The sequence below is a fragment of the Triplophysa dalaica genome, chromosome 21 (genome assembly GCF_015846415.1).
Source record: "Triplophysa dalaica isolate WHDGS20190420 chromosome 21, ASM1584641v1, whole genome shotgun sequence".
Taxonomy (NCBI): domain Eukaryota; kingdom Metazoa; phylum Chordata; class Actinopteri; order Cypriniformes; family Nemacheilidae; genus Triplophysa; species Triplophysa dalaica.
In genome coordinates this window covers 9,130,236-9,146,535 of record NC_079562.1, presented here as the reverse complement: position 1 = coordinate 9,146,535, position 16,300 = coordinate 9,130,236, and the positions used below count along the sequence as shown (strand labels likewise).

General features: G+C 38.0%; 2 protein-coding genes across 12 annotated transcripts in view; one reads left to right on the top strand and one right to left on the bottom strand.

Annotated features, from left to right (window-relative positions):
- Window positions 1-236: 236 nt before the first annotated feature.
- Window positions 237-3,600, bottom strand: tmem183a (transmembrane protein 183A). Its single transcript, XM_056734839.1, has 8 exons — window positions 3,404-3,600; window positions 3,131-3,220; window positions 2,567-2,731; window positions 2,291-2,450; window positions 2,016-2,196; window positions 1,849-1,929; window positions 1,598-1,753; window positions 237-1,477 (listed from the first exon to the last, which is right to left on the bottom strand). The coding sequence occupies exons 1-8, from the start codon at window positions 3,465-3,467 to the stop codon at window positions 1,292-1,294; spliced, it is 1,083 nt and encodes a 360-aa protein (XP_056590817.1). The 5' UTR covers window positions 3,468-3,600; the 3' UTR covers window positions 237-1,291.
- Window positions 3,601-3,979: 379 nt separating this feature from the next.
- The window catches only part of ppfia4 (PTPRF interacting protein alpha 4), a 74,180-nt gene continuing 61,859 nt past the window's right edge, over window positions 3,980-16,300 (top strand). For 4 of the 11 annotated variants that reach the window (XM_056734719.1, XM_056734718.1, XM_056734716.1 and 1 more), the window contains exon 1: window positions 3,981-5,109. In XM_056734719.1, coding sequence (XP_056590697.1) covers window positions 4,861-5,109 — 249 coding nt within the window. In that variant the 5' untranslated portion in view covers window positions 3,981-4,860. Of the gene's footprint in view, window positions 5,110-16,300 lie in introns of all 11 variants that reach the window. The other 7 variants (XM_056734721.1, XM_056734724.1, XM_056734727.1 and 4 more) reach the window with 4 other exon arrangements.

The window sequence follows — 16,300 nt, the reverse complement described above, 5'->3', positions numbered from 1 at the left end:
ATTACAGTACACAATTATAGCTAAAGAATATACGGAAACATTTTATAGGAGTCTTCAAACCCTACTATCTTGCTACAATGATCACATAGTTTAGATTCACTATTCACTCGCCCTTTTTACGTACGTACGTTTGGCAGCTTCTTTAGACTTTTTGGCTCGGTTTATCCTCGATTTGTATCATGGACAGATGTTCGTCACTTAAGTGTATGCAACTTAATTTACTTCAGTACACCAAGTAAACTTAATTCCATTTTATTGATAGTTACTTGATATTAAAACAGAACTGAAACAACATGGTGCAGTAGAACGAAATTCAATTCCTTTTCTGTAAATTTAGAACAGTGGAGGTTTTAGAAGTTGTTTAGTTTACGGCCACTGGGTGTCAGTATTAAGCAATCTTCCTCAAACAAGCACATGCCACAATAAGGATGTTTATTTGAGTAATATCAGATCTCTTTGCAATAAATTGATCACAATTGACTTGACGAAGTCTTCTTCGTCTGACTGTAAAAAGCAAATCAATTTAAATTTGGAAATGTAAATTGTAATTACAAAATTCAAATAACATCACTTACAACTAAAATCCTGCTCAGTCCAGAATTTAAAAACGTAAGCATACATGATTTTAAAACAGAAACTGGCCAAAAAAAAAGCACTGAATGCATAAATTGTTCACCCATACCCTTCTTAATCTATTAGTAGACTAAAAGCTACTCAAAAGTATTCACTTTCTACATGACACCTTTCCTAGCAACAAAATTATCTTCACATTTACAATGACATTGAAATTAAACAGATCCAACGGTTTACCAATTTCACAGATATCTGGACTAGCATTCATAAACATCTCCATAGGGTCTGAGTGTATGCTAGAGAAAAGAAACTGGCTTTTTTTCTACATGATGAATGCCATGCAAATTTTATTACCGTTTATGGCAAATTTCTAATCCCGCTCAAGAGGGATTAATGAATGCCCTTTATTATAAAACTATCAACAGTCTTAACACATCAAACAGGCTTTAGCTTTATAGTGGTCAGTTCCAGCGTCATATAGCAAGACTGGTCTTAAATCAAATCAAAGGAATAGTAATTTAGACCTTAGATGCCATATTTAAATTAGAACACCAAAAAGCTTTTGCCATAAAAGTCTATCGAATGTATAATGCTGTTGTGAACACAAAAGATGCGTAAAATTAAACTGCCAAATGGACAAAACTGGAAATACTGATTGACTAACCCAAACATAAACTGTCATCTGCAAAAGCTTTTAAGTTTTACACAGCAACTCACTCTAATTATATGAAAATGTTGGGTACTGAGGGTGCCACCAGTCTATCAGGCGCACACTGTGGACAGGGTCCAGCACTACCTGCACCCCCTGATCACCCCTTAGCTTCTTGCCTCGAATCACAGGTGAATCCTGGAAATCCAGGCGCACTCGGTGGTGCCTCATGTCTGTACTCACATTAATAGTGAACTGAAAGACACAAAGGTGAATTATTGTCATTCATGACATCCGCCTGACTTGCATTATTACAATAATTAAAACCTAAAAAAATTAAAACTGACAGGTTAATAGTCATATAACATCACTCACCAAGGTTAATGTCATTCCCATAACAACAGAAGTGAAAATGAAATTGAGGGTAGTAACCCGAAGCAAATAACAGCCAGAGTCTGGATTAGTGTGAACATCTTTATACTGCCTGGGCACCTGAAGACCCAGGTCACATCCATTTTTCCCCTTGGCTGGCTAGAAATATTAAAAGACAATGACAATTTAACTAAAAACAATGTAACAACTGAACCGGATCATATTCTGGCTTTATTCAACAACAGTTAGCATACCAGCCTAACAAACTTGAAGTTGAATTCCCACATAGACTCTGGTCTACTTGAAGGCAATTTGTTGACCCAAAACAACAAACACTATAAAGGCAAAAAAATCTGTTTATGATTTGAAATATACAACAGAGATGAAACAAAATATTACAAAATCAAGTATGACTACACACCTTGGAATTGAGCAGTGTAGTAGGGGTAGATTCTGGCAGAGGAGGGTTTTTGGAAACCCGCAAGCTAAATGGTTCGTATAGGTGAAAAAGCGAGCGAATCACATGGGCACGAAGACAATGCATCTTTGCAAGTGAATCAGGCTGAAGGTGATCAGGGAGTTCCATGTCAATATTATAGTGCCTATGAAATGTATTGCAGAAAATTAGATGACAATAACTGACACTCTATGATTATGACATGTCCATTTCCAAGCAAGTTCTAAACTTTTTTTAACCTTTTATAGAGTCTCGTCCAAAAAGCAGCTGTACATGTCGTGGTCCAAGCATTCTTGCAGATGAGAGCAAATCTGCAAACATCTTCTGGCCGAATGTATGCAGCAAGCACTAGCCAAATATCAACAGGATACTCTTCTCCATCTGTGCTCTCACTATTTTCTGAGAATCAAAAGTATATCTTTACTTAAAAAGTAAATAAAATCTATAATCAGGCACATTTAACTCATTTCAAAAAACGATCTAATGCATTACATTTGAAAGTTTGGCCGAATTACCTTTACGCCTTTTGCTTTTCTTTTTGCAGGACCCTTTGATTTCATCGAGTTCCTCGGAGTCCAGTTCATCACTGCTCCCAGGGGCTTCTTCACACACACCGCTTGCGGAGGACAGCACCTCCTGCACAGGACCCTGGGATGCCTCAAGCCCACAGAGTAATTTCACTAAAACGGAACAAAAATCGGGGCATATTTAGGTGGGGAGTTTTGTGCAATGTCATTTTATGAATTAATTCTTAACTCAACATACGTTACTTGATCTAGTTTCCAAGCAGATTGTCACTAAGAAAATGGTCTAAACCACAGATTCTCAGTGGGTTTTGTGTGTTCTTGAGGAGTCCTTTTACATGTAGATTAGTATCGGTCTAAATGTTGTATGTTTACTTGATTAATACTACTCAAAATTTGCTTGTTGACGTAAAATAACGCTTGTTTGGAAGTCGGGTTCGATCAATACGTTGTCCCAGTGATGTTTGCGAGTTCAGTAGGAGGTAATAGGGGGAGTTGTATGGAAATAACCAAAGAGCAAACACTTTAATATCTTAAGTTTATTGTCTTATTTACCTTCTTTTTCGATTGCATTGACAACAGCCTTTTTAACTCTTCCCGACTTCACGATGGCAGGGTCGGCGTTAGCATAGTCAGCCACAGTTACTACAAAAAAAAGATGAACATTTACTAGAAGAAACTCAGGTTGTTGAAAGATAATGCTTTGGATCAATTAAAGTAAAACTAAATGTTCAAAAACTTCTCAAATCGGCGCATTACTTTAAGTGCAAATACCCCAATTAAACAACACTCTCCTTATACTTAGCAATGCTCTGCTACTAACGTTACCTGACTCCGAGCAAACATCATCGGCTTTAAATTTCAGCCGTTTTCGGTTCCCTTTCTTGGGCATGACGACGGCGGGGTTCTATGGACGTTTATCGATGAGCTTAGCCCTGCCATCTTTCCAGCAGAGGTAACGAAAAACCGATAAAAAAAAGAGTGAAATGAAAGAATGCTCCTCCGGGATCTTCGGCCATTATGGAACTGACGCTCAAGATCGCGTAGGTTCTCGCGAAGTTTCAGCAGGCGAGGACACACAACACCGCGCGCTAATTGGAGGTTAAAATCATACGTGAGTTGGTTTATCCAATCGTATTGTCCGTATGCTTAAGAGGAAAAAAGTTACGCTTTAAAGATGACGAAACATGACGTTATCTCAGCTGTTTTTTATCCAAAGGGTATTGAAGGAGTGGCCTTTTTTGGCCATTTTAAACGTGGAAATGTTGTGTATTTTTACCGGTGAACACGTATAAGAAAGGGTGAAGAAAAATAAATCATAAACGTAACGTTTTTTTTTATTTTACCAGTATGTTGTTATATTGAATACAGATTTTAATACCACCAATATGCGACTTTTAAATGCAATATTTGAAACAATTGTAAATATTATTATTAATATTAGTATTCATACTTCATCTTTTTAAACAACTGTTCCCATCTTTTCTATATAAACATGACTGCCGCGAGAGGGCGCTGCGCTTGACACCATTTTACAAACTCCCCGTGCCCGTCTCGACTCTCGTGCATGACAGTCATGTAGTCGCGTGGTGCTGATGTGAGGAACTCTGCCGATTTATACTGTTTGGGCGAAGCTTTGTCGTGACGCGCCAGCTGAATATGCTATTCTCCGAGGACGCGGGAGACTTTGAACCATAAAGTCAACCTGTTCATTTTTCTTTAAATATGCGCGAATGCTTATGGAGATAGCAGAATGGCTGTGTTGTATACGGCGGATGAATTGAGCTTGTAGAGGGAGGAGCGCTTCGCTCGGCTCGCCGTGCAGGGAGATGATGATGATGGCAGAAGGAGCCGGAGGATGCGGCAGACGCGCGTCTCACCGTTTTCTGAAAGGTTAACGGCAACTGGTGGATGTTAAAGCGACGAAACCGCGAAGCATTAATAAGCCGAAATCGATTCCGCTGGAATATGCATGTGGCTAACTCTGTGATGGATTTGTAGAGAAATGCATTGAGTTTCAAGTGAAACCGGGTGGATAATGCCAGAGTGGCGAAGGCCGACAGTCATGGATCAGAGAGGTCAAGGTGCGTGAATAATGTTGGCAGGGCAGGAGGGCTACAATGAGTGAAATTACAGGATGAATATGAATTGAAAACACGGACACGCAGATACAGTTTAACGTGCCTTTTAAGTGGCACTAAACGATAGTGGTGGACCTGAATCAAGAATAAAAAAATCGTCAAAATCGTTATTACATTTGACATTATAGTATAACACCTTGCAATATGATGTGCGAAGTGATGCCAACCATAAATGAGGGGGACTCGGTGAGTTCCCAGAGAGGGACTCAGAACGGCACGGATGCCGAATCTAATTTTGAACAGTTGATGGTGAATATGTTGGATGAGAGAGATAAGCTGCTGGAGTCGTTACGGGAGACACAGGAGACCCTCAGCCAGTCTCAAAGCAAACTTCAGGATGTGCTCCACGACAGGGATGTGCTACAGAGACAGCTCAACTCTGCGCTGCCACAGGTAAATGACACTCACCTGAGACAGGTACACCAGAAGAAGTCCACCGACCGACGTGTTTGAAGAATCCATCATTGCTTGTTTTGATATACAGTATTTCCTGTTGAAAGGCTTAGATGAGTTGGACATTTTGATATTCTTGTCTCTTTAAGGGGAGTGTTCTTATTTTAAACACTTTTTATTGGACAAAGTGTCTCCAAGATCTGTCAATATTGTGTGTTACCAATGGATGGGCAGATTGTTCTGTGATGACATGCTAATTTTGACAACTTTTAGTAAAATCCTCAAATCTGTCAGACATGGACTAGACTCCGAATTATGGGGCTGTGTTACATTTTATGGATGGGACAATAAAACAAGGATTAGTTGATCTAAAAATGAGAGTCAGTAACTTTCTTCTGGTAAATTATTCAGTCTGGTGAATTTATTACACTTGCAGCAGAATGGACTATGGCTCTTTAATTCTTAATAAAGCACACAAGAGTGTCAGAAAAAGGAATATCCAGCTGGTTAATCACCGTCTGTGTGTGCCAATTGGTGAAAATGAAATATGTAATGTAGGCAATTCCACATTCAAATCATGTCAGCTGCCATGACACCTCATGAATATGAAACCAATGGGAAAGTCATTAAATTATCACGCGTTGTGTTCCATATAAAAGGGTTTTAACGGCATTGAGATGAGTTTAGTAATGGCACAGTTTTTATTTGGCGTACATGACCACTAACAGAGTGACATTTGAAGAAAACGTTTCACAAATGTTAAGTAATGTGTTCACTGTTTACTGTAGATAATTGGTTTGGGAAGAAATCCTAAGAAGAAATGTTTCCAGATGAGCTATTTCTGCAGACGAACTGGAACCAATCTATTATTTATGTTGACACAATCTTTGAAAATACTCAGAGCCGCACAATTATTAGGGATGCATTGTGGTATTGCTGGTGGCAGGGAGACATTTACTTTTAACAAAGGTGCATCATTTACTTGGTTTTCCTGTGACCCAGAAATGTCAGCTGTAGTGAATGTGCTATAGCTTCCTATTTAAAGGAGGATGAAATGCAACCTTACCAAGCAGGTTAACAATTAAAAACGTGACATTAATATAAGAGTCTCATGAAATTAAATGAGGAGGAGTCTAAAGTGCTGTTCCTGAACTGTAGCTCAGTTTGATGACATTGAAGGAAAGTGGACTCTATGTCACTGACTGTCTTTCAAAGAAAAGAAGTTCAAATGTCCATGATGTTATATGACATAAAAATGAGACAAATGGGAAATTTATGCAACACTATTTTGTGTGGTCTTTGGTCTGAATGTTCTGAAACCTTTATTGAGATTATATATGTGTTAGTAAATGATCTGCCTCAGTTTGAACTTTCCCCCCGATTTCTGAGTTTTTCATTCAGCATCATTGCCTTTCCATAATCCTTTCTAAAAGACACACAGGGTTAGCTCTAGTGTCTTCCTTTAGTCTATATCACATTCCTCTTTTGGTCGTTCGCCAAGGACACAAGTGTTATTTATCGATTGAGCGGAGCATCCCCCCACCTCCAACATCTCCCTTCCTTTAATTTAGTCTTCCATGCAAGCAATGTGAAAGCATCTTACTTTCCAGTTTACGTCACCCAGCACATACACACAGTTAAGAGGTGGGATAATACGAAGCTTGAAGAACGGTCTGTCTGTGGGATCATTTTAACACCCCATTTTATTATTAGCAAACTAGTTTTTAAAGAAGGCAGCGGGATCCCAAATGGTATCATTAGAAACGGAATCAGAAAGCAAGATTACATTTTTCAACTGAGGAACTCCTTACTGTTCTGTCTCTAGAGGAAAATTGCCTTCGTTTTTGGTGCTTTATCATCTAGGGCTGTTCAAAGCAGAATGCATCCTTTCATCTGATGCTTTGGAGCATGTGAGGCTGTTGCTAAGAGTCCAATTAGTCCAGTTTACAGCTGAGGTTCACATTTCAACCCCGTGGTTTAGCTTATTGCTTGCAAGTGTGAAATGAAATCAGTGCAAGAACCTGTAGATTAGGTGTATGTGACCTAACTGCTAATATTTAATGTTAGTGCAACAAAAATCTAAATCAGTTCTGGTGGTTCAGTCCTTTCGAATTGTTAAATTATGATGAAGTTTTATACACTGCTAGGGTTAATAGAGTGTTTAAGTTAGAGTTGTTAGTACATATCACCTTTCTTTTTATCTATAGTGTGTGAAGATAATTACAGCGTGTTATATTTGATTGCTTTTGTTCCGTTAGGCTGTACTGTATTGCTGCTCCTGTTTATGTTGCAGGAAAATATTTTGTTTCTTCATAAAACTCTTGCTTTTGTGGTGACGACTAGGTTTGCAAAAATGAAATGTTTGATCAGTTATGATTGTATGTAAGTAATATCTGACTCGCTTGCTAAAGAACAATACATTTTGTCATATCGGACTTTAAACGAAGCATAAATTGTTTTAGTGTTTAAACTTTAAAGGAACAGTTCATCAAAACATTTTTGGTCTTCATTTACTCACCCTCAAGTGGCTCCAAATCTGTATACATGTCTTTGTTCTGATGAACACAGAAAAAGATACTTGGAAGATTTCTTGTAACCAAATAGTTCTTGGCCACCACTGACAACCATGGCAGGAAAATTTGCTTTAAACTTATTTTCTTCTGTTGAACAAAAATATATTTTGAAGAATGCAGGACAGCAAACTGTTCTGGCGCACTTTTGACTACCCTTGTTATTTTTTCTACTATGGCAGTAGGAAAGTTAGATTTGGGACGACTCCAGGGTGAGTAAATAATGACAGAATTTTTATTTTGGGTAGAACTGTTCCTTAGTTCACCCAAAAATGTAAATTTTGTAATTAATTACCTCCTTGTCATTTCCAACATGTATGACATTCTACTGCACGATATTAGATTTTTTTTAAGAATGTTGATAACTTATCAACGGCAGTAACGTTTAACTTGCATTGGTTTTGTGTCTAGAAGCCCAGGGGGTACTGCCGTTGTTCGGTTACAAATATTCTTCAGAATATCTTCTTTTGTGTTCTGATGCCGAAAGTAGGTCATACAGGTTTGACATGACAAGAGGTTGAGTAAATGATGACAAAATTTTCATTTTCATCACTTTAATTTTAGTTAAACTTACATTGATTATTAGTCCTATTATTTATTATAACTACATTATTATTGACTGGTTGTTTATGGCATTGTGTAGAAAACAGTTTGTTAATTGTTTCCCCTTTCCATAAAAGTCACCTTGGTCATTTAGCATCTTAAGTCAAAAGCATATTGAAAATATTGATGACGGCGATACACTAATACACAGACTTTTCTTATTATCAGACTTCTTCTGCAGAGTCATCTTAAAGACAACTGCTGCGGACAGCTGACTGAAATATGCGTCCCATGCACTCATGGGATTTACCACAGTGCAGAGCTAGCATCCTCCTTCTCGCTCTTGAATTAGAGTCTATCACAGATGTTGGTTTCTCAGCAGTGCCGTCAATCAAACGTGTTTGTCCATTCAGGGAGAACTTGAGTGGGGGTGAGGCCAGGGAGAAGTGCCAGGCGGTCTGTGTGCACTGTGGGTTCTGTTCTGTTTTTTGTTTATAAATGTGATGCTGAGATGAAGTGACATATAGGGATGGTTCTTGAGCTGCGCAGTTTTATCCTGAGTCATCTGGTTCCTCATGCAGAATTAAGGTCAAGTGTGTGTTTTATTAATGTGCCCACTAAGTAGTTGTAACAGAATGTTTTAGAAGCAGGTCATCATTAAACAGTCAGGTGCGCTTCCAGATACATTTTAAAGGTCTCGGTCTTGTTGCTCTAGCACTGTAGCCTGGGTAAAAATGAGAGGGATTGTTCACCAAAAAATTACAATTCTGTCTTCATTTACTCACCCTTAAGTTGTTCCAAACCTGTGTCCATTTTGTTGTTCTGCTGAACACAGAAAGATATTTGGAAGAATGCTTGTTACTAAATAGTCTTGGGGCACTATTGACTTCCATAGTAGGGAAAAACTACTATGATAAGTGATGACAGAAGTTTCTTGGGCTACTCATTGGACTACTTTATGGCTTGACATTAAGCATTGTCGTGTGGTTGTCCTTCAGACAAGTACATTTATCATTCACTTGTCGGACTACAAATATAACTTTTATACAACCGAAGATAAAAAATGATATTTCATTTGAAGTGTCAATATAATCGTTTCTGGTCCTGATTGGTCAAGTCTGCTTATAAGCATTTTGTCCACTGCGGCCACCTACATGAAAAAAATATAGAACAAAGGAAGGCAGTAATTATTATTAGTGTCAGGGCTGTACAGTAACCTTCTTTTGCACATAGCACTGGTGCTACAGTGGTTTTAGCACTAGTATTAAATGTATGTTGTCATCATTACAAAAATATGCAAGTGCAGTTCATCACATGAATAGGCAGGTAACTGACAAATGACATTAATGTCTCATACAGATGGATAAATTAGGGCCATATCATTTTTAGTTTACCTAAATTTGTTTAATTTTTTCTCAGGTCTGTGCATTTCATTTTTTTACTATACAATAGATGTATATTTATGCACATAAATTACTGAAAAACCCTCGACCATCACTTGTGTAGTATGTTAATCTGTGCACATCACTCACTCAGACATGCAGAACATCCGGATTACATACTTAAATAACAAGATTCTACGTCCGCATCTAGTTTTATGGGCTCATTGTTATTAGCACAGACCAAATTAAAGTAAAATTCTCTCTACAAAACATTCACTTGTCCCGGACAAGCGTTAATGTCGAGCCCTGTACTCTACGATGCTCCATGTGACAATATTTGTAAAAATGCCTAAATCTTATTTTCAACATTGCATTCTTTTTACTGGCACAACATTATGTTATTAAATGTTTTTTCAGACAAATAAAATGTATTTAAATATATAGTATGTAAACAAATGAAAAAAATATTAAAAATTAATTTGCAATTGGCAGGTGTTGCAAAAAGTTAGAGTGGGCAAAAAAGACCTGTTTTTGTGAAATTAAAGGGGGTAGACTTTGCAGTAGTATGTGTGTGTAACATGAGATTGCTTATGTCATATTCTGCTTCCCCCAGGAGATCTATTTCTTTATATATAATCATTTTTTGCCCATTCCTAATAGTGATATCTAAAATGTGAGAAATCACACTACATCACTTGATAAAACAAACATTCAATACTTTATGATTTAGCTTTGGTTTCCGAAAAATCAGTTTAATTAACCCCTGGATAAACGTTTCTGTTCTTGAAATAGTTAAGTCTCCCTCCATTGAGCGACTCAGCATTCCTCAGCCCTCAGTGATAGATGAGCCTGATCAATAGATGCTATTTTCTCATCACCGCCTCATTGGAGGACTTCCCGTTTTTGCAGAGTGTCTGAAAATTTACACTCTCCTGGAAGAAAACAGCGTGACCCAGCAGACTGGATAGTTTTTTAGGCAACTAGGCTAATATTATTTGCATAATGCGATTCCAGAAAAAGGTTTTTTTATTTTCCTCTGCTAGAATTGTTCTTCTCAATTGAAGATGGGATGGACTGTAAATCATATCACAAAGATGGAGAGGAATTAATTATGTTTTGTCAAGCAGACAAATTCAGTTAAGCTCGGTTTATCATATTAGAAAGACTAGAAAAACAGTAATGGCTTTGTCTCCATGAAATCAATCCTCACTCCATTGCTCAATGGTACCCTGCTGGCACAGGTGTAAAAACGTCATCACGTGACTTTTGGCAGCTGCCCTAATCTTTATCATGACACCTCTGACTCCAGCACCCCTCTCAGCAGCTGCAGGTCATTTGTTGACTTAACCTCACACGCACAGATTTGAATGTTTTTTGCCTTTTGATGAAGAAAAAATGTGTACAATATTTGTTTTATATGTCAAATAGTGAAATTTCAAGATTAACATCCTTATGTTGATGCGAGTATGTTTATATATTTTATTGTTCTTTTAAGAAAAAAATAGCAGACCTCCTTAGTTCTAGAATACCTCTATCATTCAGTACTGTAAAACATTGCTCATGGTATAGGCATCTCCTGCATCTAATTGAAAGAAAAATGTAATTGCATTCCCTTAATTTTTGTTCTGCTATGAAATTCCAAAGATTTTTTGCGTGTAATTAAATTAAACTGGAGCAGCCTGGAGCATGTGGCTGGCTTCTGTCTGGAGTCATTTGTGCACTCAAGCTTGTAGTGTACAGCTGATTGTACAGAAGTGCCTGGAAAAGCACAATATTCTCACATGATCTCCCATGTCATGTCCTTTGTATTTAGATGGCTTCACAAGTGGAATTAGGGTACAGGATCACACTCCCATCTACCAGACAAAATACCTGGTGGTACTTGGCAGCACCCAGACCTACAAATATTTTGTTGTGTATTAGTGATGATCTCTGGGCTCATTTGAGAGAGGTGGCACTGGCGCTACCAAGTTAATGGCACCAGCCCTAAGTTTGATAGCACCAGAGTCGTGGGGTGAGGTGAGAAAAAAGAATCACCAAAAACTTATTCAAATATGTTACATGAATACATTAACAAATCAATTAGAAATTCATACAAATCATTGTTTAGGATTTAATCATTTGTATTGTATATGTAGCTAATCTCTTTTAACACTTGACCATATTTAAAGCACATCTTTCTGAAAGCTAATTTCTAGCGCTTGCGCGGCACCTCCGCTATGCCAACGAGTGGCCTGCATTTTGCAGCTTATCGCATGTTTCCCTTTGAAAATGAACTGATCAAACGCGACTGCCGCGTACCGTGTGAAACCACCATAACACATGCATTTCGTTTCCCAACTGTTTGTTCGTGAAACGGACCATTATAAGGAATATTGTTAATATGGGAATTTTTACATAATTTTGTGTTTATATGTCCTTTTAGAGTAAGAAGGCGTGAAAGAGATCTCAGTTTAGTATTTTGTGCTCTGACTCCCTGGGCGTGCGCATATCTCGAACAACCCGCGAGACCTTAAGGCTTTTCGTTTATTTTCTTCACGAAAGCTGGATTGATACACAGGTTTGGATTTTATCAATAGCGACTCATTAATTAAAAATATTTAACGTGATGTATAAAGTTAATATTTTATATGCTTTGCAGTACTGTTATAGAGCACAATAGTATAGTGCTTAAAGTTTAAACACATTTGGCAGACACTATTATCCAAAGCGACTTACATTGCATTATCCTATACATTTATACATAGGTATGTGCAATCCCCTGGGTTCGAACCCACAACCTTGCATTGTTAACGCAATGCTCTTACCATTGAGCTACAGGAAAGCTATACTGTAAACACATGTTTCCATCTTTAGCTGCACATGCATACAATACACGTAACACATTGCGTTATCTTTGCGGTTTTGTTCCTTAGCCGGAGAAATTCTTGTATTCTGCATGGGGCAAAATGTATTTATTTTAGTTACAAGACTGAGCGCTTCACTCGTTTGCTCTGTCGGTCCATGCACCTCATCAAAGTATTAAATGCACCTCTTCCCCCCCGCGCATTACGTCTTTGGGGGAAGGGGGGAGATGAAAATGAGTGACTGAATGCGCCGCTTGCGGAATCTAACATTTCTTCGCATTACATTTATAATCCGCAAAAAATATATATTGATCATTTTGGCAATCACACAGGTGCGACCATTAAGAAAAACTGGTTGCACTAGCAGAACAATAGTCGCAGTCTAGAGCCCTGACTCTACTGGAAAACCAAAACGTGCCCACGGGAGACTTAAGTGTGTCACTTTAGTGTATCATATTTAGTAATTCAAATACAAATAAAAATATTTATTATTCAATCAAGTGTCAAGGAAGAAAACTTTGATTTGTGACATAAGGTAAAGTGAGGTCAACTTAAACAGTTGGCCAGGGCTGTGATGGTGAAGCAGCGGGTGTTCATTACGTCATTAGAGTATTGCTCTTTGTCAGTTAGATTTGAATATTGTTACACACCCATAGGTCCAGTAGTTCTTATAAAGCATCATGAATAGTGTGTCTTGGTCGACAAGGCTTATTTTGGTCATGCCAAATCGTTTTCTAGGAGAGAGGAAAAGACCCAAAGCAAGTATATTTGGAATTGGTCTGTAATCTTTAGAGTGTTTTCCTCCAGGCGTGATATGAGTGTAACACAGCCTCAGATACTGTGGCATGGGATTAGGAAGAGAGCTCTGATAACTTGACAAACAGTGAAAGAGTGTAGCACAGAGTTCTGGAGAGAGCGAGAGAGTTGGGTTCTGAGTATCTTAAGGGATTAGTCAGAGGGCAGTTACTGTGTGTGCAGAAAAACATTCTGTGAAATGGTGGAGACAAGGTGAGAATTAAAGAGTTTAGAAGACAGTGCAGTTTGACAGCTCTTTTTAGGTCACTCTAGAATGCAGATTTGCGAAGTGTTTATGCATATTTTAAGTACGCTGTATAACAGTCTCACAGTAATTTGGAACTGTTTTTGAGGTAGCTAATTTGTATGAATTGTACATTTTCCATAGGGTTTTTGTCTGTTTTCACCCTAGTGTTTTAGGTTTAGGGATGGGATGAATTTTTTTTATCAATTAGTTTTCGTGTCATATTGATTGGAATACCCGACCAATGAATGTGATTAAGATATTAAGTAAAGAGCATATTCCATGAAGATATTTTGTACATTTCCTGCAGTAAATACAAAAAAAACTTATTTTTCTAAATGGAATCAGCAAAATCACAAACACAAATTGCCAGAAACACGCCTTCAAACATAGCTGACCGCACTTTGGGAATTAAGTTTAGTATCTTTGTGAAGCTTAGAATTTCCACACACGGGTTCATCTACTCCACAACGTCATTACAGCGATACGCCAATAGAGAACATTAAAACAAACTGGTTTCTTAGCAATAGCCTGATAAAGCACCTCTGATGGACAACTTAAGGAGATTTTCATAGTTTTATCTCTGTCATATATTTTTATATCCTAACAAACATCCATGGAAAGCTTATTTATTCAGCTTTCAGATGTTGTTTTATCCCAATTTCAAACAATTAACCCTTAAAGTTTTGTGGTCCAGGGTCACAATTTGTATCATTATTTTATTGTATATTAACTGTTTTAAATAAACGATTTGCTGAGTTTTTTTGTATGTTCATTTTATGAAATAAACAATCTGTTGAATGGGTCGTGTTACTTTGTCGCATTTAAAGAAAACAGATGAGCAGCTTGAGCTTGTTATCGCAGTCTAAATTCTAAATTAAGGAGAGGCAAGTTTAGCTAAGTAATTGTTCTTCAGAAAAAATCTACTGGCACTCTATTGTTGCGGATCTGTAGTGAACTTTACGTTACGTCCACAAACATGTGCGTGCACAGTAATTTTTATTATGTTAATGCTTTGAAATCGTCTATTGCAACTTATTTTGTGTTAGCTTTTGAAATTGTACAGAAGTTGCATTTTAATGTCTTGTCGGAGTGAGGTGACAAAATAATATAGAAAGAACACCAAGGGGAACATCAAAGATATTTGGTGTTCCTCACGTCTGCTGTTTCAAGCAAGAGGGAATATAATGCATGAGATGGATGGCACGGCATGTTTTTGTAAGAGTGTGTATTTATTTTCATTAAATCTTTATTGAGCTGCAAGCTTTTTCAGGCCTTATCCATGAAGAAATTGCCACAGAAAACACCTGTACACCTATGCCCTACAGGCTGCCCAATTTGAGGTATCTGAGTGGTGTGACGGTACAGAAACATAGATTTTTCAATCAGATTTTACAAAACTGTGGTGTGGACATTGTTTGGGTTTTTATTATTTCTTTGAAATTTTACATCATGGTATATGACACACCTGCCACACCCACGGCTGGTGTCTCGTGGTGTTCCTGCTGTGCTGCATTCAACCCTACCCAGAGTGCACGCTTTAGCCCATCCACGTAAGAGTCTTGAACACTAATGAAATATTTCCGTGAGTGCATTCACACAGCGTGTTGCCGTGTCTTACCCTCTGTAGGTTTGCCAAACCATCTGCCACCAAAGGCTCTCAGCATGATTAGCTCACGGAGATGCCAATTTGTCCCTTCTTGCCATCAGATGGGGTGAATTTTAGAAACGACACAGAAACTGTCAGACCTGAATTAAGGGCATTACTGTGAACCTGTTGTTTGAAATGTGTCAACGACCTCGATTTTAATGTCCCTTTATTTGGTATTTGTGCACCATCCAGTTAGAGTGTTGGGTTTGTATAAAAGTGATTTCACCCCTCAGCTTATTTTTCATTGGTTCAACTAATGGTATTACACCTCACTCGATCTCCACTATATTTCTTGATACAGATATTTTCAGGCATGTATGAATACAAAGCCGTGACTAATGCTTTGATAAACAACCCTCAGCAATTACAGCCCAAAAACAATGAAACATTCATCATTCGGCAGTCACTGTTAAAAAAGCGTATAAAGTGTTTTCTTTTAGAAAACTTGATGATATCATGCTGTGTCATTGTTGGTTGCTCTGGTTTTGTTTGAAACTCATCTTTTTTTGTACGGTTTGGCCTTTCGTCCACACATTAATATCAGAAACTTTCAAAAAGTCTGCAAGTGTATGATATATATAGTTAAAACATCCAAACAATTCGCAGTGAAAAACGCAACCCACGCCCACTAATTTTCTCCTTTGAACTTCCTTTTCACTAGGAAATGTGTCAGAATAAGGAAGTTAAAAAGATCGCAACTTCCAGTTCGGAGGGATTTTAAGCATTTTCAGACGTTTCAGTATGTTTTGAAAACAAAGCTCAGTTTTCAAATGAAAACACACTAGTGTGAACAGAGTCTTAGCTAGCAGTATATAATCTGTCATGATTCATGTCCAGCTCTAAAATACAGAAGCACAGAACCTTGTGTGGTCCTCTCTCCCATAGCACTACATTAACTGCAGAGCTGTTTTTCAGCCAGCCAGGAACAGGAATGCATTTTCCCCTCCAGGGCTAGACTGTCAGTGTGACTGCAGTTTTACAAAAAACACCCCTGTCATGGTGGAAAGATCCCTCCAAACCTTATGAAACACTCCCACATCGGTAGTCTGAAGAGTGCTGAACGCTTAAAAAGGACACAGATCTCTTTAATAAGTAATGGTGGTAGCATTGGCACATGGTGAGGAGGCTGCCGTAAGGTATTTAAGGATAAGTTATATAAT